The following is a 22,727-nucleotide window of genomic DNA, read 5'->3' as shown; positions in this document are numbered from 1 at the left end:
TCTAATCCATATTTCATGCTGACTTTCTGAGAACTATTCAGAATGCAGTGAACAATAAAGATGGAAATAAAGGCCTGCAACAAATGTCAGTCCCTACTGTCTCACAAAAGGAAACTTAACGAAAGAATAAAGCAACATTACAATTATCCCACAGTTATAATTAATGCTGATGTTTGCTCTCCTGACACTGTAATTGCCAGACGCAGCGATGTGGGCAGCAAGAGCTGAGAAGTGACGATCAGGTCCCTGCTACACACAGCATGCTGTTCCTCTGCTGGTTTCTGAGTGCCAGATACTGACACACTTTAGTGATACAAGATGTTTTTCTCCTTTTTTTGAATGTGTGAATATTCTCCTTTTTTTAATATTGTGTACATGACAATGACATTATGCAGGTCACATGGTCACACTGAAAACTGAGAAAGATGCATGAAGAGAAGGAAATTAAAGAAGTCCAGACTAATGTTGTGGGAACTCAGCACATCCCTTTGGATGTCCAGAGTTGCCAAGAACCCCGTCGGGGGGCTTGGAGACCCTGGCATGCTGCCCAGAACACCTGGTGGCTTGATTTCAACCCTTGCAGCCAATTGCCAGTTTTGTATGAGGACGTGAAAGTCACAGAGGCTTGAATGGTGTAATAATAAAGTATTCACAGGATGAAAATGTAGATTTTAGGATTTTTGGTATGGGTTATGGGGACAAGATGGAGGAACCAGGGTGTGACTAGTCCTTCTTTCTTCTTGTTCTCCATTTTCTGCAGTGATGTTGGCATCCTTTGAGATTGGTTTAGAATAGAAGTGCACTGTCAAACATAGGTGATAGGTATTGGGAATTTAGAGTAAATATTTTATACGTAGTTTGTAGTATAAAAAGACGATACTGCCTCAGGGGCGGTCAGAGTGCTTGTGGCTGCCTTGCTGAACAGCCCTCAGCTGAACAGAAAGAAAATTTTATAGATAAGAATTAATAAACAACCTCAAGACCAAAAAGCGAAGAGTCCAGACTCATTCTTCTGTTGCGTGGGCTGAAGCAGAGACATCCTGCACATCTCGGGGCAGAGAACATCAACAGCCGACCCGAGAAATACAAAAAGAAACCATTGCAGCTATCACATTTCTCAGTGATACAATATCCTAGAATTAGGAGGGAGCTTTTGAAATTTCATCTATTTGATCCAAAACCCTACAATACCAAAAGTTTTTTTTTTTAAATTTCCTTAAGGAATACATAACTAGTTATACTGTCCTATCCATAGACATGTTATGGGGAAAGAAATGCTCAGTAGCTGTCTCGTGCTACTGTGCACTGCTTTGACATTGTTGGTTGTAATGAATACAGTAGAAGCCTCTGCACAGTAACAAAATCACTTCCTCCTGGATGTGATCTGATGAGGTTTGTGGGAGCCTGCACTCCACTTTTAGAACTGGTTGCTAAGATGAGCTGATCTTTACAAACATTAATGGCTATATAAGAAGCCATAAAAGAAGATGTTCTGCTGTATACATGCACTCTTTCAAAACAATAAAGTTGTATTTTTGCAGAATGCTCCATGCTTTTCTGCCTCTCTGTGTGTGCTGTGGTCAGTTAAGGTAAATATCAGACAGAATTCTCACTCCTCTAATGGTGACTAAGGAGTTTGTGGAACTGTCATCAACTCTGATCTATTATCCAGACTTCTTCCTTCATGTTTATGAAGCCAATTGTTTCCACATCCTATTTTTATTTAGCTGATTATTCCTGAGTACATTACCTTTCACTTCTCTTTTATGACACGCATTCAATCTTTTTAGTTCTTTCTATTGTTGCAATAATTTTCAATTCAAAGACTGTCCTCCAGCCTACTGTATCTACTTCCAGTGTCAAGTGGCTGTGCAATAAGCAGATATTCTCTGCCACTTTGCTTAACCATTTACAGTATTATAAAGTATTTATAATAACACAAATTCCCACCCATTTGGGAATTGTTACACTGACATATATTCAAGTCTAAACTAGTCCATTTAGCAAAAAACTGCTACTTATTTTGTGTCAGTAGAAATTATTGTAAAAGCTAGATAGAGTTAGACACAAATGGCTTGATTTAGCACTGTTCTCTCATTTTAATTGTTCTTCACATCACATTGTGCCCTATTAGATGCTAAATAAATTAATAAACTAAAAGCACCAAATGGATCAAATAGATGAAATGAGAAAGTTTATTTCAACTCAAAAAGGATGATTAGAAAAACATAAAATATAAGAACCTTTTATAATAGAAAAACAGATCTTAGCATGGACTAACATCACACTCTTATTTAATGTCCCTTTCGCCCATGCTTTGAATGAAGTACCTAGATGTACCTCTTTAGCAATGTCTTTATAAATTGTTACCTCAATCTTGGAGCCTATTTTGAACAAGTGACAGTATCCCAACACCCAGTGACCGCAGCTGCGCTTGATTTTGTACCCCTGCCTTAGCCTGTGTCCCCTCCAGAAGGCAAATCCCACTTCATGAGTCTATTGCAAAAACACCACACCCAGGAGTCTGCACAAGCTCACTTAGCAGCTCCAATTTAGTTTCAAAAATCGATTGGAAGGAACTAAGTAGCAGCAGAGTGTCTATCAGGCGAGCACTGCCTGTCCTTAGTAAGCCCACAAGCATCCAGCCAAAACAGAGCCTCCATAAACACCCTGCGGCTGCCTGGGGATAATTTGCCCGGCATGTGCTGCCATTTCACACTTATCTAGATCAAGTTCCACTGCCACTTGATCCAGCCTCGGACATGTCCTTTGTGATGGACACAGAGCCTTGATGTTGGAGCTGCTGCCCCTGCACCAACTGGTCATACCTGGATGTGATCATTGACAGGAATTTTCAGAGATTTTGTAACTCCTTTGCTTTTGAATGGCATCATATTTCATTCTATTTTGGCAGCAACAATAAGTGACTTGCACACAAAAGTTAAAAAAATTATAAAATATTTCTAAGTCCCCTACAAGGAAGAAACTTATTTAATGGCCTGAACTAAACATTTTTCTGGCCTCCTCACAAGCAGCATCCAACATTGCTGAAAGAAAACCAGCAGGATTGGAGCAGAATTAGAGAAGCATTTTGAACAGAACTTTGTTTACCTGAAAAATGTGGATGGGTCAAGACAGGGTTTTAGGACCTTGCACTGGATTTGCTTAACTGCTAGGAATAGTAATAATTTCTGCTTTTAAAAATTCTTCTGATTAATAAATTTTGTTCTAGAAATGTCACAAACCATCAAAATTATAGTCTATATTCTTAATTCAAGCTTGTTTACAGCTATTCAGACTTGACATTAGGAAGCATTTCTTTAGGAGAGGGTGGTCAAACACTGAGCAGGCTCCCTGGAGAGGGGATCAATGCCCCAGGCAACCTGTCAGTGTTTTAGAGGTGTCCATAACAACAGGCTTTAACCTTTGGTCTGCCCTGAGGTACTCGGGCAGTTGGACCACATAACAGTCTGATCTACAAATTCAATTGTTAATTTGTATTGCAAAAGATAAGACTTTGCCTTTTTACATTTCTTCCCTCAAGTCCCACTTCATTTGGAGACCAGGCAATAGGCTTCTCACCACATTCAGAGAATGCTTTTCAACAGAAATGTCTGTGTGTATGCCTTAAAACACAGCAGGTGAAGAGAGGGTGGAGTGCAGCTTTATGTTGCATTGCATCTAGCCTTGTGTTGACTTCTTTTCACTTAGACACTGCCCCCTTATTGAGGCAGGAGTAAATCTCTACTAATTATACAATTCAGTGTTATTATTTGTTCTACCACTGAGCTGAATTTGATCCACTCAAGGGCAGCACAGATCTAATGACATGATGTCTCTGTCTCCTGGCTTTACTGTTACAAACCAAAGCATTGAAGTGGGAATTGGTAATGCTGTGAATAACAGAGAGCCGTATTTCTATAGATCGCAGTGTTCACCAACTTCCAGACTTAACTCTACAAGCACCGAGATCAGAAAATATTATGTATCACTTCCCTGCTTTCCCTATGCTTTTCACACAATATATGAAAATTACACTGCCAATTTTATCTTCCAGCCATACCCTGTGTCCCATCATGCTTGCAAAACAAGCCCATTCATTTTCTGTTTACTTGGGGTACATGTACACATGCTCTGTCTCAGCTGCTTTGTTTGTGCTGACTGGCAGCAAAGGAGACTGAATGATCCTGTACAGAATGTGACAGGATATGGCAGCTTGGTATACTGAAAACCTCCTGTGTCTGATGTCTCTGTATTCCAGAAAACTCATCTTTATGTATTACCTGACACACTCGGTACTTTAGTTTTCAGTATTATTTAGTGTCTCCTGACAACCTCCACAGCTAACTAAATGGGGTATTTTCCATCAGCATGTTATTTGTACAAAATATTTTAAATATTTTTAAATATAGCCCTGAATTTATTGTTTATCTTCTTGTTACTCCAGAATATGGCTTGTAGTGAAATCTTAGAGAAAGGAGTTTTTCACTTTTCCTGGATCCTAGGAAATTCAGAGAGAAATTCAGGAAGAAAAGCCCACATATACAGGGAAAAAAAAAAAAAAAAAAAAAAAGTGGGCACATGGACGACTACACACCATTGAAGTAATTTCCCCACGGAAATGGTGGATTTCCTAACATTGGACACTTGTAAGAGTGCTGAACCATCCCATCTAGGTTGTTCTTTTGCCAGGAAAGTTTGGGTCAGATGGTCCTTGAGGTCCTTTCCAACGTGGTGTCCTATGATCCTATGATTCAAATGATCCTATGATTCAAATTGCAAGTTCACCTCCTACAGCTCCCAGCACAAGTTACTTACTTGATTTGTAAGGGCTAAATGAAGGCTCTGCTGAAACTAATGGCACCATTCTGAGACAGGGTTCCAAAACAGAGTAATAATCACAATAAAGCAAGGAGAAGTTTGAAATTTTACAATTGATAAAGTTAGCAGTACTTCTACTTCAGACAACTGGACATTGGTCTGTTAGAATTTAATGACTTACCATTAGGAAGTATTGTGTCAAATAATAATGTTTAAAAGTTTAAAGTAAAATAAGTAAAGTGTAGTGGAATACAGCGCTTATTCAAAAAGAAAGAGAGTGCTAAGCAGATCAATATGAAAACAGAAGTCACTATGTTTTGTATAGCTGTACCTATAGAAAAAATAGTATTCTTCATAATCCAATGGGCTTCATTTTAATTTTTCCTTTTACTTGACATATCATTATGTCAGCCAAGATGGCCAAGTATGAAACCAGTAAGCTGGAATGTGTAATTCCACAGAACCATTAGATTATCAAGGAAACAGCAATGGGGAAATCACAAAAATAGGACAAGAGGGATCCGAGGAGATAAAAAAGTCAGAAGTGAAGATGAATAAGGGAGGGCTTACCCAACAATGATGATTATAAGAAAGCTCTTTGTTTTGCCAGTAGTTCCAGCAGTGGAACTTTCTTGCTTTGTGCCCTTGTCATCTGTCACCCTTCCCAGCTGCATTCCGTGGGAATGAAGGCAATCTAAGTGCCAGTGTCTGTCACAGGTCTGCACAATGCCAGCGCTCTTCTAACTACAGGAGACATAATTCAATAGGGCAAAGATAACTCCGATCCCACCTGGTACAGAAACTCCTCAAAACTGTACACAGGATCACCACCTTATTTATTTTAAAGTATATGTGTCTGCATTGTAAAATTTCAACTACATTGTTGAAAGGAGGCACAAATATCAAGTATATCTTTGTGCATCACTTTAAAGCAATCAATGTGAAATAATTGCTGCAGCTCTGCATATATTTGTGAAAGGAAGCTAGGAACTACCGGGATCTGTATTTTTTAAAATGGTACCAATATGGGCAACCAAACTAAGACATGTATTCATAATGCACAATATCTTCTCACTAACATGAGAAGATTCACTGGTTTCAATGAAATTATTAACCTATACAGCCAAGAGACCATGATTATGAACACTCATCAATATATTCCCCTCCTTGACAGTTACACTTCTCAAATCATTCAAGTAAAACAAAAGGCAATTTGAAATTAGTCCTCATGCTTTCAATACAAACCAGTAAATCTCAGTCTCCCTGAGTCAAGTAAGTATAAACTATTCTTTTGGCCTTCCTTTTAGTAAGTATGAGAATATGTGTTCCTTTGAAAAAATAATAATAATATTCTTATCCAAAACTATTATGAGAGAAGAGAATGAAGAGAGAATGAAGCCTCCGTCTTTCTCAGAAAACAAATTTATATAAAACAGATAGGATTAAATCTGGCTAATGTTGACTAATGGTCATTGCATATATGTAGCTGAGCACTAATAAATTCCTGCATTCCTCTGAAATTCTGCAGAAAAAAATCTTTACAGACTCTGTGTGTTGCTGTTGGAGGTAGTGTAGCAAATAGCAGAAATGACTCATTGCACTACTGTTAATGGGAAGGTGGGACTTGGGTGAGGTGAAAGACAAAAACACAAAACAACCCTGCCTGCCTCACTCACTTTCTGTGGTTTGGGATTTTCACTGCACTTACACTTCACAACAATGAAATGCAGAATTCTGAAACAGGTATTATTAAGAAATGTTTTGAGAAATTTATCTCTGAGCAAAGAGAAGACAGATGCTACCATTCGAGACATAAATCATTGGAGGGAACTACCTGGATTGTTTGTGAGAGAGGAACTAATTTAAACAAGTCCATTTCCAAAGCATTGTTTACCTCAGGGAACCTTCTCCACATGAATGTCAGAGGAAATTGTAGAAGGTCATATATCTCAGCTCTGTGAGCCAGTTGTCCTCAATGACAGGGGATGTTTTGTATAAATAAGGCTTAATCTCGCTCTGTGGCAGGCTTACCTAATGTTTGCAAGGCCACCTTCTATATGAAAAAGAGTCCAAAATGTATGCTTTATGAGGAATTTATCAAATTTCTTTTCACATTTTGTGTCCCTTAAAGGACTGACTCACTTACCAGATCCCACACAGACTGAGGGTAGTCAGGTTTGGAACTGAAGTTCCATTTCTTAGCAAAACTCCACTAAGCTTGTTTTTTAGCAAATGTGATTTTCTATACCATTTCTTTAAAACATCCTCCTTAGCATATTCTTGCCTCTTTAAGTATACTTATTTATAGGCTGGCTACACAGCCTCCCCTTTCACCCAGTTAATGGACTGCAACATATGGGATGCTGCCTTTACTTCCCATAGTGAGCTTTAGGAGCTAAAGCAGCACCTTTGTTGTATTTCTGCAGACAGGCTGGGGCTCTCCTGCTCTTACTCCCCACTCCAGTCTCATTCCCCACTCTACCACATGGCACCGCACACTTGGGATCTGCTGAACGCTCCTGCTGTGACAGGAGCATAAGGAGTGCTTGGAGGTTGCTCAGGGAAGCAATATCAAACCAGGCTCAAACTCCACAGAACAGGGAGTGCATGAACAGGCCCATATGCTGTGCCAGTTGCCCGTTCCTGGGTGTTGCTGAAACAGTAGAAACACCACGGACACATCCTGTCTGCAGTGCTCCAAAGTGTTCCACCTGCTTTACACATGCAACAGGAACTGGTCCTCATTTTTAAGCCTTTCTGTTTTAACTGCAATTACTTCATCGTGTCTGTGGAACCCAGTGTTGAGCACATATACACCTATGTATTGAAGTCCTCCAGGAAATCAAGTTTCTTATTGCCTTGTTCCAGGAAAACAAGGTTCCTTATTTCCTTATAATACAAACTTGGCCCCTTGTACAAGAAAGTACTTAACACTTTAAAAAAGCTTTTCCTGTGATCTCATTACTGTGCCCACTGTGTTATGTGTTAATGGAAACCTCATCAATTACCGGCTGTTCAGCTACATCCTGTGCAATGCAGGGTCACCCTATGGAGCTTATATGGAATTATGGACAAAAGGCCTATTCTCTTCCACATAAGCACAAACCCAAATTAATTTTGAGTCAGACTTGGCAGCATTTCAAATTTCTGCTGCCCATGTAGTTAAAAAGAATGACACGAATGAATAAAATTATTTTATAAGAGCGCTGACTTACATACTAAAAATGTTGACTCATTTGGGTGCCCGTTCCATGGCTCATTTTGCACATGGAAGTCTCCTTTGTGAGAAGCCTTGCTTCTTCTCCTAGTCCTGACTTCAGCCTGGTGTTTGATCTCACCCAGTGCCCGCTAGGTCATGTGTACAAGTTTTTCCATTTATTCCAGCACTTGATCTATTTGCCCCAGCCTAGTTAATTATATGGAAAAAAAAAAAAAGCACAGAATTATTAGCTGGACAGTAAGGAAATAATTTCATTGTTGTGCCTGGCTGTTTGACTACATTTTCTCTGCTTTGTACTTCTTTCCTGGGGGAATTTTTCAAATAGCTCATTGCCTGAAGTCAGCCCTTGGTCTGAGCTGTCCCATCTGTGCTGCTGCTTGATGCTAACATGGGCAGGAGGGAATGCAGGAGAGAATACTTTGGATAGGGCTATCAGTGGCAGTGAGACAGGACTGAGTCAGGCCTTTACTTGTCACCAGTATTTTAACTGAATTCCATCAACAGCTGGAAGTGCTCAGCTTTTATAAAATCTCTGCTGACAGCACACTGCATGAGTGACTCAAAAATAAAGGTAAGCAGCTTTACTGAACACAGGAAGAGGCTAATCAGTGAATTTTCCTATTGATTCAAATGGCAGCAGAATTAGACTGATTCTCCAGCAGAATTTTAAATGCCGGGTATTAAATGTTTTGAAATGCAGGACTACTATTTTTGCACAGTTAACACACACATCAGATATTTTCACCTATTCACATGAACCACTCATTGAAAATTAGTCCTCTAATAACCTGTATCCTCACACGACGCAAAATCAGAGCCAGCCACAGGGAAGAACTATCAAGTGCTTTTAGAAAGCTATTAGGATGAAAGAAGCTCTTGAGTAAGTTTCCTTTAAAGCCTTGCATATTATGAATAACCCACACTGCTCTGGGTTATGTGAGTATTTCCATTATTTCCATTTCTTGGGTAACCTAAGGAATCTATGCACAGAAATATGAGGGGAGCAGGGGGTGTTGAAGTGGTCAGATCCATTCATAACTATGAATTATTTATTATTATTTGTTTTATCAACAGTTTGGTGTTGGGGCTATCTAAAATCAGCAGAGAAAAAAGCAGCCAACCCTGTGGAATTGTACAGAAACTAAAACCTATTCTGGCAGATGATTTCCAACTACTGTCTTGGAAGTTGCCAGTGCACAGCACAGATTCCCCAGCTTTGGTCACGAGTGTTGGTCTACAGGACTGCTGTCAAAACAAGCTAAATACCGAGACTGAGTATTGTGTAGTAGATAGGGTCAGGCACTCGGAAAATCTCACGATGTCACGGAAAGCAGCAGGATTCCTCTCCCCGTAACCCCCAGTGATAAGGGATCACCCAAGAATGTAGTCCCCCCTAACACTAGTAACCCTCTACTCCTTACTAACCAATTACAGTAAGGTAAGACCCCCTGACGTAGAGAAAAACCTTCCCGAGAATAAAACCTGACGAGACGGGACAATAAAAGTCTTGAACTGTCCACCATACTAGTGCTAGCGTGTGTTCTTGGCACGAGTGACTCTACAGAGTTTGAGTCGCCTTGCCTTGCATCAGAAAGCAACAGTATTGGAACCATTCTGCAAAATCAGGAATGGGCTTCACCTGGAGCCAGTTCACCCTCTGTAATGTCATCTTAATGCATTATTTTCCCTACCAATCCCAAAAGACCATAACAAGCCTTTGCTTTCCTATATAAATACAGGCTTCGTTAAACACAGATTACTGAGTTGAAATCCCCCAGTGCTGCAGCAGGAGTTTAACTTGCAGTTTCCACAGATTTGTGATTTTTCAGCATTTTTTGCCTTTTTTTCCTAAAAAGCTGGATGCTGTAATTTCAGAATCCAGGCTATATGTAACACCCAGATTGATTTTGAGGTTTCCAAAGTACTACTTGCTTATTTTCCTAACTAAGAAAACATATTTTTGATTTCCTTTTCATTTGCAATTCCTTATTCATTTGCATTTCCTTTTTCAAAAGCAGTTCAATTTGTGAATGAGTTTTCAATAGTTTTGTACAGTAGAGAGAACAATTTTTAAGGTGGCTAAATGCACTAAGAGTATTTAATATCTGGAATCTTTCTAAAGCTATATCAGAGTAATAATCCTCTGTTTCTTGTTTCTAAATATGTGAAGGTAAAGTCCACCTTTAAAGCTTAGTGCAGTTTTTTACCGTTCTTTTAAGTGTGAGAGTCCATTTTAAATCCAAAAGAATCAAGCTTCTCCAGACCACAGTCTATAAATATAACTCTTGCTTTGTCTTTGCTCTTTCCAATAACTTTTGAGTGATTGTGACTGCATGTGACAGAGGTAGAAGTCACAGAGATGAGCTTCCTCTGAGTGTGATAAAAGCAGTCAAGCAGATCAGAGTGATTCTCTGCGTGGCACCTGTAAGTGCCAGAGGCACAGGACAAACTGTGCATGTGCTCAGACTGTTCAGACACCAGAGAAACCATATGGGGGAGACACTCACAAATGCTCAAGCCAAGACAGACGCTGCAAGCAAAGTGCAAAGCATACAGCCTGCAAAAAACCGTCCATCAGCTCCAGGATTCCTTACAAGAGTGCCCCCCTCCTCTTTACAGTAAGTTTACTATCAATCTCTTGAATGGACACCAGTCTGAGTCCCTAATTTGTAACAAAAGCTTTATTTTCTGTAGCATTAACAGACCTCATATCATAGGGAAAGCTCATTTATAGTTTCTAAAACAAATGAAGGCTCCTTCTCCTTCTAAGGCCACATCAAAAAGAAGAATCATTATAAAAATTAAAATCTTCAAGAGTCAGTCTGTACATGTGGATCCTTCCATTAAACATGAACCCTGTCTTGGGAGTGAATCATTATGACACTGTTTTTTTGTTCCTTGATGCTTTTTTGGAATTGTAGTTACTTCCAAACCTTTTTCCCTGAGGACCCTACCCTCTTTTCCCCCACCTCCTGCTGAGTACCATTTTGCAAGCTCAAGCATAAATAACTCTACCCAAACAGGTAAAGAAGGTTCACTGCACAGCCCACACACCTTGGGAAGGCGAATGCAATCAGAATACACGAGTTAAGTGCCAGGCTCAGAGCTTTGCCTGAAGCACTTTGCAAGACTCACCATAACCATAGTCATTTGTTTTCTTTCCCCTGTGCTGATCAGGAGAACCCTTTTTCTTCCAGGCTACAGAGGGGTTGGAAAAAGAGCTTAGGTCGGGGAAAATGAGACATTGTTACTTGATGCCAAAGAGTGTTTACTAGGCAATGAAGGAAACCTTAACAAGCTAGGCTGAGCATGCTTTTAACTGGTCCTTCACAAAGGATAAAAGTAAGCAACTTGTCATGACAGAAACAGAATTTGAGACAATTTAAAAATGGTCATAATGAGTTGCTTTCAGGCTAATATCTTGTATATAGTCAAATACTTTGAAAACAAATTAAATTCTTGCCAGTCCTGATGTTTTGTTAAATAATGCATTTCCATATCCCCAGAAGAAATCTCAGCAAGAAAGAACAATCTGTGCATTTCTGTCCACAAAGAAGTGCAACAGACACTGTGATAGCATAGCTTTCACGTTGCTGTAGAAACTCCAGCAGAGTATGCTTTAACTTTGTGAGTGATTAAAATACAAACTGTAACGCTGCCATAAAGAATTAACCACAGATAAGCAGAACTAAGATGAACACGGGCAATCCCAAACACTACGTTACCTGCTTTCCTTAGCATTGGAGCTCTTTTGTTCTTATAAACCAAAGTTTAAACTGATAAAGTTGCATTTTGCACCTTTTGAACAGTTTGGAGGTTGCTAAAGGAAGGGCACAGTTCACTGGATACATGTGGCATTCTGCATGGAAAGCAAAATCACTCTCTTTCTTTTAGACTTTTGTCTCAACAAAAGATAGTGGAAATACTCATGTGCTCACTCAAGAACCAAATTAACACTTTCCAGACAAAAAAATTAGAGATGAAAAAGGACCTTATGGAGAGGTGAATCAACAGACTCACATTACAAATTGCCAAATAAAGCGTACATGCTCCATGAGATGGAATTGGACCTCAAGAATGAAGGGCATAGATTAAAACCAGCAGTAAAGTAAAACACAGTGACTAACCCAAACTAACAACCAAATGATGTGAGACAAAGAAGCCATCTGACTGACAGCCATCCCGATCGGACAAGGAAATCAGAGATGATCAGGTCATGCAGACCTCTGCAGCGCTCAGAAATAAGCAGATTACTATTCAGAGCACATGAGACTGGGATAATGCTAAACCCTCGAAGACATTTCACGGCATTTGTTTCCAGCCCCTTTGTTCCCCGCTAACACGTCTGGGGATCTCTCCATCCCCTGTGCCCCCAGACGGGCCTGGGGGCCTCTCGCCCCGAAGCTGCGCGCCCCAGGCCAGGCTCCGTCCCGGCTCCTTCTGTTCTTTGTGAGGCTATCGGAGGTCCGGGGAGAGACAGGCACGGGACAGGGCAGAGAAGGTGGCTGCTAGGGGAGCCTCAAAGCGAGGGGTGGGGTGAGCCTGCGGTGAGACCGCGGGCAGAGCAGAACTCGAAGGGACGCCGGCGAGGGTGAGGGATGGTACAGGCGTGGTAGCCCCGAGGCTGGCGGGGGAGCGGGACGGAGTCCCGGGGCCGGGCTCGGGCGACGCACTCCCTGTAAACCCCGCCGGGGCTGCCCGAGGGGCCGTGCCCGTGGCCGGGCCGGCGCTCCGCTCCGCTCCCCGGCGCGCTGGGCAGGCTGCGGCAGGTAGGGAGCCGGCTGCGCCTCCCCGCGCCCGGCTCGCCCTGCCCCCGCGGGCCGAGCAGCCGGGGGGGGGGGGGGGGGGGGGGCGGCAGGGGTGTGCGGCGAGGGGGATTAGCGGGACGCTGCGGCCCCGCCTTCCCTCCTCGCATCCTGGGCGCGATGAGAGGGGGAGATGGACCCAAGCCGGCGGGACTGGCACCATGACATTCGCCGCCTTCGTGGTGGCGCTGGTGATAGGGGCGATCCCCGGAGCCCGCGGGCCGGGGCAGGTCTCCGGCAGCCTCCCGGCCGCCCGCGCCCCGCAGCCCCCCGCCGGCTGCCCCGCCGGGGGCTTCCCCGCGGCCCAGCGCCCCTGGGCACCGGCGGCGCCCCCTCTGCCGCGCCGGGGGGCGGCGGGCCGGGCGCCGCGGGGCCGCCGCAGCTCCTGCGCCCTACCCGGCGGCGGCGAGGGGCGACCCGGCTGCGCCGCCGGAGCCGGCCGGGGCGCGGCGGAGCGCGGCCGCGCTGACTGCGAGCGAGGTAAGCGGGGAGGGGGCGAGCCCCAGGCAGGGGTGGTGGCGGAGCGGGAGAGTGCGAGGGGCTGAGGGACGCGGGGGGAGACGGACACTGAGAGAGCCTTGGCCGGGCGGCGGCGTTCTCCCATCCCGGACCGGTTCCCTGCCGCTGGAGGAAACGGGGAACGTGGAGACGGACACCGTCTGCCAGTGACAGCCAAAGCTGTTCGCAGAGGAGAGTTAAACTCGTGCATCAGAGGATGCAGCGGAAAGACGAAGGTCCCGCCTGGGTTTGTTTCTCCGCTATTCTAATACTGGGTAGGTGAACAGCGTTTCAAAGCTGCGCCATAAGCGTTCAGTAGGCTCAGTTTGCCAGGGCTGGCTGGCATTCCTTTTTTGTTACTGGGTTCACTTACTGGGAAAACACTTTGCCTACAGAAGTGAAGTGGCAGAAAGAGAAATAGAAGGATGCCTGGCTCCAAAGATGAGATGTTTACACAGTATGACTTTCTTTGCCCCCTCCCCCCAATCTTAGCATAATGGAGTTCACAAGTTAGTGCTGGTGCTCAACAACATCGTGATCTGAGACAAGAGACTTGTGCTCTCCTCACACACTCCCAGATGAACTCCCACTGACTTCAGTGGAAGTTTTCAATGTGTAAGGACTGAACAGCAATTTCTGCATCCAGCACTTGATCAGCTTTACATTTCATCAGTGTTGGCATTAAATAAATTGATGTACAGTTGGTTTTGAGTGACTTCACATTTTCTCCCACATTACTCTGGTATTATCTTCTACCTAAATAAGAATTGTGTCCTATCTATAGCTATACTAAACATGACCAAGCATAATTGTTGAAATGAAAATTAAAATTCCCTGCTTCATTGTCCTTCCTTTTACATCTTTTGTAATAGCACAAAGTCAGCAAGGAGGTTGATCGTTAATATTACTTTTTTGTTAATTGAGAAAGCTGACTTTGTGTTGTGAGGGTTTTTTAAAATTAATTTACTTTCAGATGACTGAAAAGGATTCTTATCCTTCTCTTCCAACACTACCTATAGAAGGGGTGTGAAAAAAGGTAGTTTGAACAATTATATGTATTGGTACAAAAATACCCCATGAAGAGGATATGGAGACACCAAGGTCCCTATTGATCATTTGCACATCAAAAAATGCAGCTTCCTAAGTTGTGTTCCAAGTCAAATCTACTCCTTCAAGAAGACAGAATGATGTTATGCAGTACAGATGTTTCTCTGGGAAGAATACCAGGCAGCTGTTGGCATGGAGAAAACAGATACCTTTTTTTCACAGATGAAAAAAACCCCAGAAGGCTTCATGCCCTTTAACTGATCTCGCTTTCAGAAAGGGTACCACAGTTGCTTCTCTAATTTAGCCCAGCATATTAATAGTTTTCTTAGAATTCTTCAGTCTGGTTCCCAAAATACTTTATGAGGACTTAATATAATATAATAGTGAAGAACACAGTAGTTGATTGCTAAGAACCCAATCTTGCACTTAGTAAGTTTCAGAATCCCCTCCAAGTTCAGCATGAAGGGGATTTAAGCAAAAAAAACCCACTAAAATACTACCTGATTTGGGTTTAGCTGTGTTTCTCCAGTCTTTTCAGAATGGTGCTTTGTTCCCCCAGAAAAAGGAAATCCAGGTTGGCCCCTGCTAAGAGGGAAGACACAGCTACTGAACAATAGCCAATACTTTGTAATGGACAGATCATCTGTTCCTGTTGGACATGCCACTGGTGGTAAACTCCAGTGGCATCACCAGGGCCAATGTCTGCCCAAAAGCCTCTGTGGGGCAAGATGAAAGAATTAGAGTGTTTGTTAGATGGCTAAAGGTGGAACATGGACACAAATCAAGCCATTTGTCCAGAAATAAAAGACTACTGTAACATTCCCCCTGAAGTATGTTCCTTTCTTATAAGAGGCAAAAAGATGCCAGTGAGGCAATGTCATGATGTGGTTACAGCAAGAGAGAGAGAGACAGACTGCTCAGAGAGAAACTCACTAGACCTCTTGCTTTAGTACCTGGGCTAAGGAAGCCCATACTCAGTGTTAGGCACCTGCCATAACTAAATACAATACCATATTCAAAGGCTTACCTGTAAATCTCTGGGTTTGTCTAGCTTAAATATTATAACTTATCTGCAAAGTTAATTGGCTAAACTTTGTCCTTATGCATATGTTAAATTGTTTTATATTTAAACAGTGACAATGAAATATTTTTAAAGCACCTTTGCAATTATACTGTACAGTACTAGACTAAAATCAGTTTTACTGTTTAAACTAATAGGTTTTGGTCTTTCATTTCCTTCCTTCTAAAAATATCTGGGTAACATTACTTATTCATGCCTTGAAAGCAAGTAAACGAAATACAAATACATATAACTTATCATGATTAACCAAGGATACCAGAGAGGACAATAAATGAATATGAGCATACTCTCTACACAGAGCCCGTATACGTCCACCACAATTTACTATTTTAGTTGCTACTAATAACAACTTACCTGTGGTGTACTCAGGTTCCAAGAACGAGGCCTAGCTCAGTACCTGGGAGCAGGTGCTGCCACACAGTGTTCGTGTGGCACATGGTTACAGTTTTGTGCATATGTTGTTCATGCTATGTTGTTCCACATCTAATTTAAAGCACTTTGAATCAAGTAGGTTAATTATTTGCTTTTCTATTACGAAGAGGGACCAATACAAAACAGGCTAAGTGCCTTTGTCAGAGGTCAGTGGCAGAACTGGAAATAAAGTACACATCTCCAGGAAGGCCTCACTTTAGACCCTTTCCATTAAAATTGCTTTTACCAAAAGGTGATTCCACTAATGTCGATCACATAAAGGTTCACTAAACTTTTGTGAGAGAAGACTCAAGCCTCAGACTCATAATCTAAACACTAGATTATTCTCCCTACCTGTTATACTATAGTCCAAGCAGTTGATGGAATGACCTTTGGGACTTTGGTTTTTTCCAATAGCTTATGATTAGAAGTGGAACATGAATGCCCATATTTTCGTTCTAAGACGCAGCTCCTCTGGAACCATTCTTACCTGAGCTGCACAGAGTGAGACCCCTCATTTTCTCCAGCTCTGCCCACATAAGACAACTGCAGTCCTTCAGAGCCTGTTACATTGCTCAGTTCCAGTTTAGATTCTCAGAGCTTTAAACCACTGATTGTTGACATGATGGATCTCAGTCAGTTGGTTCTCAGAGGAACCAACGCAGCACATTACACACTCAGTGTATACAATATTTATGAAAGTTCTAATATAAGAATCCTTGAGTATGCAATACTGCTACTGATCCTCAAGACAGTTCTTAAAAAGTAGTTCTGCTGGAGGCACCCTTTGTCAAGGTTAAAATGCCTGGAGAAAATAACTGTAATTTTAGTCTAGGAGCAGTGCTCAGGAAAGTGATAGACAATAGCATTCATTGATCACAGTGAGCACCATGCATAATTTTGCTGAAGGTAACAGGATTAATTTATTTGAGTTTAGTCAGGCCTGATCCTGGAAGGGAAGTTTCCATTGATTTGAACCAATGTTAGGTTTTACCTGTGCTACATGCAGTTTTTTACAAGTACCTCATACAAACCAGTGAATTAGTTTTATTCTGAAACTGGGATAGACCCTTTTATATGTATTATGGATCCTCCCCATGTACTTTAAATACTGCAAGTAACAGTGTGATCCCATGGGATACAGAGCATGTATCAGTGGGAAACCCTCACACTTGATGTCAATTTGGACTGACCTAATTGAGTCCAAGACAACTGAGATGAATTGTCAGTGCAGGGCCTTTCTGAAGCACTGTTCCACATTGGAACACCTTGAATATTAGTGCAGAAATAAAAATATTTGTTGTTTTTACCGATTTCCAAAATTGAAATTACTACTTTTGCTTTGGTTTAAATCTGCCATTTCAGAGCATGCTGCACCAGGGTGAAAGGCAATTTTTACTTCTGATTCCTATTTTCGCAGCCTACATTTACAGCCAAATTGCAAACCTTTGGACAATGTATACCAAGAAACTATGGCACACCTTTAGCCAACATCATAAACACTACTGCTGCAGCACTAACACATACAGCAGAAGTGGAAGTGATTCCCATCCTATTTGCAATTCAGCCACACAGTAACAATGCTCATTCCCAGTGAAACATAAAAAATAAATCAGAGTTTGAAGTTACCCAGCAACTCTGCACATGAGAATGTATAGGAAAAGAGGCCAAGCGCAACAGTGCAGTTCCTTTGAAGCTCTTCTGTTTTTCTGAGTTAATTAAAAGTTGGCTGGGTGGTTTTCCTCTCCCTGTTTTCCTGAGTGTCTCATCTTCAGCCTATATGGCAGGTGTTCTGGAGCAAGTCTCAGCAGCACCCACTGGATACCCTTACTTCCTTTCAATTGCAAGTATAACTTAATCTCCTTTCAAGTGATAGCAGATAGGAAAGACTCTGACTTGGGCAGATACCAGGACAACTAAAATTACTAGACTGTATGTAAACAACAGGAATTGACCGTCAGTAACCTCAGCTAAAACAAAATTACAGTAAATCCATACATACTTTCTGAGTATTTATACTCATTTTTATAAATGAAGGCATTTCTGTCAAGACAGCAGATTGTATTTTTTGATAAAGGGCTGAATGAAGTCTGTCCTAAGAGCACAGTATATGTCTAGAGCTGTCTCATAGGCCTGCTTTATGTCCTGTGCCCCTGTTTCTAACTACTGTGGGGTCACGTCACCTCTCCTCATCCTCCCTCTTCCTAACCAGAGCTGAGGAGGGCAGAGCCATGGGCAGGATCCTGGTGCTGCTGTTCCCTGTTGTTCAGCTTTGTGTTGAGGCAGGGTAGGTTTGATAAGCACTTTAAGCAGAGGTCTGACACTATATTGAACTGGTGGAGAGCAGAAAGAGTAGATACTATTGCATTAGTTCTACTCCCAACGGTTTAGAGTTTTGTTCAGCAAGTAAAAGAGCTGAAAAATTATGCTCAAAAATCTGAGATGCTACTGTACCTCTGACTCCAGAAACCTAGAGCCTCCAGTGCATACACTTAAGGCAGACATGCTTTGTAAGAGGGAATGCAGACACTCCTCTGCAGAGTTGTTGTGCTCCAGGGGCAGCACAAAGGAAGCCCCTGAGACACGTGTTTGGGTGCTTGAGGTGTTACATTGGAACAGCAGTAGACTTAACCAGTGAAAATAAGAATTAACCTGTATCCTTTCAATCATGCTAAATATTAGCTTTCTTGCTTCCTATGAAGTGAAAAAGTGTTTCCTGGCAATTTTACACTGCAAACACTATCTTGCAGTTAAAATATTAGCACATAAAGAGATAGCTGGTAGTACAGCATAAACACACACCATAGCAGATCATGCTGTTATCCTGCAATTCCCTAGGATCAACTGACACAGGAAACACAGAGCTGTGTTTCATCATGAAGAAAGAGTTTTACATACTGGAAAGAAAAACAAAGCTACTGTAATGAAAGTCTTGATGTTGAGGTTCTGTTTTATGAGGTATCACTACTGTAACTAATGTCTCTCTTGATCTGGTAATATAACTACCAGGTGTCTGAACACCACAACATTTTGAGTAAACAACAGAGAAATAATTTTCTCATTAGTACCTTTGATATGCTTGCTATATAATTATGACTTGGTCATATGACAGAGGTTGATACATACTTCAAAGTACATGTACATTATATTTGGTTGCCTCTATTAAATGGCAGGTTTAATATTACCTACATGTAAAAATAGGCTTTCTTTTTATTTCTTTCTATATTAGTTTATCAGGTGAAAAATCAAGAATATTTAAAATTGGTTACAAAATTACCTTTAGCAATCCTCTTGTGTGTTTTGCTGTGTTTACGTGTTTACTAAGTTCTTCCATCACTGTCATTGGGAAATCTGTAAATACAGAAAGAGGAGTGAGCCAAATTCTGCCATGGAGACTTTAGAAGAAAATTTTATTCTTCAAGTACTCCCTCATTCAAATATTTGAATAGAAACATTGTGTAATGTGTACTCAGGAAGCACTGTATTGATTTCAGTAGGTGTCATGCAACACTGTAAGCAATCATGCACTAAAATATACTTATTTTTGGAGATGACATCTTCAAACTCGCTTTCTGGTATGTCAGGAATCACTTTGCTATGAGTGCAGTTGATGTTTCAAGTGAAAATAATAGTCTATAAAAAAGTCTGGTGAAGAGCAGAAATAAACAGAATTCCAAACTCTGTCTGTCTGTGACATACAGAAAAAACACAAAGATAAAAAAACTAAAGACAGATAAATGATGTGCAACATGTCTACAGTATAGTTATATTTGACTCAAATACTCCTCTTTCAAAATGATAGCTCACTCTGTAACATGAGTCAGATAAATGTTGTTTGTAGTTTACTGCACAGTAAGTTACTGCTGAGAAAGTAAATAGGAGGCAAAAAGGAACACGCCAAGCCAAACATGAGGTTAATTAATTCCTTGAGTTATTTGGCAATTGTTTGGCTTTGTGGTTTTATAAAATACACTGAACTAAACCCAGGACAGAGGCTGAGAAGAAAAAGTGGATCTACCTATTATTATTATTTACACAAAGATGAACACAGACACAATGAAATGAGAGGCACAAACACTGACTGTCTCCATCCCATTGCTAAACACCTGCAGACTGGATGATGGTGTAGCTTCTAAGTAGATCACAGAACAGAAGCAGATGGATTAACTGGAATTTCAGACAATATGAATTGTCTGAATATAGCTGGGCTGTTTTTGATAATTTAACAGAAATGTTTCTTGTTGAATTACTGCTCTGTCATGATTTTCTCTGTTTCTCTGTAGCTATCCCTATAACCAGGTGTTTCCACCTTTGCCAGGGCCACTTGGCTACCTTCAACAGTAGATATATCAGACATCTCAAGTAAAACTACTGTAATACAAAAATGCAAAATCTGCTAATTTTCTTGGATTTCTGTGCTCTGTAGCTCTCAAGAAACACTTTTTTCCCTCCCACTGCTTTCAGACAATTCCTTATGGCTTTTAGCTTGCTTTGTCTGAGAGTTTGGTAAAGACCTCTCATGAATTAATAGAACTACATGCAGTGTTTTTCTGTCTGAGAAAAGTATGAACAAATGCATTCTTTGGCTAAAATGAACTGCTGTCATCTATGACATGCAGAATGTAACTTGGGGCAGAGCAAAAGCTATGCAGTCCATGTGGTTATTTTCTGATTCTCTTAAGGTCAGTGGAATTTTGTGAAAGATAAAAGTACAGCATATTTTATACAAATAGATATATACGTACGCACGCACTGTGTGTGTATATATATATACACACACACATATATATGTTTTGCTCAATTTGGGTAGAGGAAATCACATTTCAGTAATTATATGTCTATAAGTACTTTGTTAGATCTTTAAGTTATAGCATCAGAAGGATCAGAAAGACGATGCAGTTTCAGTATGGGGAGAATAAGGCTTTCCTCATGTACAAAAAGGGTTCTCTTAATTTGTGTATCACTACATGAGAATGTTAGGTGTGCCAGAATGTTTCTTGGAAACAGCTCAGTATCCATGAAACAAGAACTCAGGGAAAATGAAGTTCAGAGTCTTGTGTGGGATGCATTAACCAAGCAATAGAGTATCTTGGAGGTGTAATTGTTTTATTTTTAATTTTTGGTAACTAGGGTCAGTGAGACTCCGGGGAGGCAAGAATGAGTTTGAAGGTACAGTGGAGGTTTATTTGAATGGAATCTGGGGAACAATCTGTGGGAGCCATTGGGACAATAATGACGCTACAGTTGTATGTCGACAGCTTGCACTTGGGTAAGTTTCAGTTCAAGTAAAAATCAGTCAACTCATTTTCATGATGTTTCAGTATAAAGGACAATCTGCTTTTTAAATCCTGGGGGCTTTTTGTGTTTGATGATTGCTTTTTTCCGTTTGAATGTATTTGAATGCTGAAGTTGTTCTTCCCAGAATACTTTGCTGGCTTCAGCCGCATAACACGTCAAAGAGGAAATCAATATTTCCTCAGAAAGCTGAAGATAGGATCTGGACAGGAGCAGATTGTGGCAAATGCTTTGCTTTCAAAGTGAAATGTGTGAACAGGGCAGCAAGCTTCAACAAACTGCTCTATTGGACATCTGGGAGATGTCCACATGGACAGAATTACGTGGTCTGATCCTGATCTCACACATCTAAGTGTAAATTAACAGCTCCCGTTAGGTTATTGAATCTATAACAATGTAAATGGAGCCAGGATTAGACTCTACATGGGCTCCTAATCACAGGAAAATTCCTAATTCTCAGGGGCAATGGGTTATCCTAGTAATCACCCATTGTAGTATGCCAAATGACACCTGGAACTCATTCTACGTTTTTGGCAAATGGCAACACTTTAGAGCTACAGCCATACTGGACAGGCTGAAAATCCCTGCACTGTCCTTGCTGACCATTACTTCCCACTGCTGCCAGAATGCAGTTAATCAACAGCACCCTTTAGCATAATGTGTCTGCCTTTATTGACTTTCTAACATTTCTTTCACTCACATACCAAAGCACTGGTTTTGCTTGCTACAAGCAGTAAGGGGCTTTTAAAGCAGACTTGCACTGTGACATTCCTAATGATTAATCCACTTTTTAAGACTGCTAGCCAGAACTAAATCTAAGCTGGTTTATAATGTTCAATACTAATCTGGACATACCATGCCAACTTATAAAAATATAAGGATTAGATGAGATAAAAGTTCAGCCATCTGGAGGCTGTGATTTTGCTTATGACTTCAGCTGTCTACGTGCAGTGGCTCCTTCCCTCATTTTCATGTGAGTCCTATCTGCTCTCTATACCCTGAACATTTCAGCTGAACGAGGCTGCTGTTAGCAAAAGTAGTTCAGCAATACGGGTGAGTGGTTTTGTCTTTTCAACAGAAATTGCTAAAAGCTGAACCCAGGCCAAAAAAGCCCCAAGCAAACAGTAGCTAAAACTTGGAGCTGTCTTGAATGTTTCACAGAAATTTGGATCTCTGTACCACCAGGTGAACTCTCGAGGCATTACTGATGCCTTTCAGGCACTCCATCTATCTGTTCCTTTGATACCACCATATTTGGGCTTTGTTTTAACTTCATTTTGCTTTGCAAGGAAGAGAAGATGGCTCTGTAAGTGTTGCTGTAGATTCAGCATGAGAAGGAAAGAGAGCTGTTTATAAAATGTTCTGGGTGGATGGGAATGGCTGAATTGAGAAAAATGGATGGGGGCCTGATCTGATGGACTGTGAGGTGGTGGGACTGCCCCATCATCACAGCCACAATACAAGGCATTTATGGGCAGAGCATGGTATGTCTGCATGGAGTAAAGGACAGAATAAGGGACAAAGACCTGGTGGCATTACCCCTCCTGGA

At 41.3% G+C, this 22,727-nt stretch overlaps 1 protein-coding gene across 1 annotated transcript in view; it reads left to right on the top strand.

The window, feature by feature from the left end:
* Nucleotides 1-13,561: 13,561 nt before the first annotated feature.
* Nucleotides 13,562-22,727, top strand: part of PRSS12 (serine protease 12) — a 32,608-nt gene continuing 23,442 nt past the window's right edge. The window contains exons 1-2 of the mRNA XM_058804316.1: nt 13,562-13,619; nt 21,014-21,152. Of these exons, the coding sequence (XP_058660299.1) occupies nt 13,562-13,619; nt 21,014-21,152 (197 nt within the window). The remainder of the gene's footprint in view (nt 13,620-21,013; nt 21,153-22,727) is intronic.

This window comes from Ammospiza caudacuta, chromosome 4, assembly GCF_027887145.1.
Source record: "Ammospiza caudacuta isolate bAmmCau1 chromosome 4, bAmmCau1.pri, whole genome shotgun sequence".
In the NCBI taxonomy this organism is placed as follows: Eukaryota; Metazoa; Chordata; class Aves; order Passeriformes; family Passerellidae; genus Ammospiza; species Ammospiza caudacuta.
This window is presented reverse-complemented; position numbering and strand designations above follow the sequence as displayed.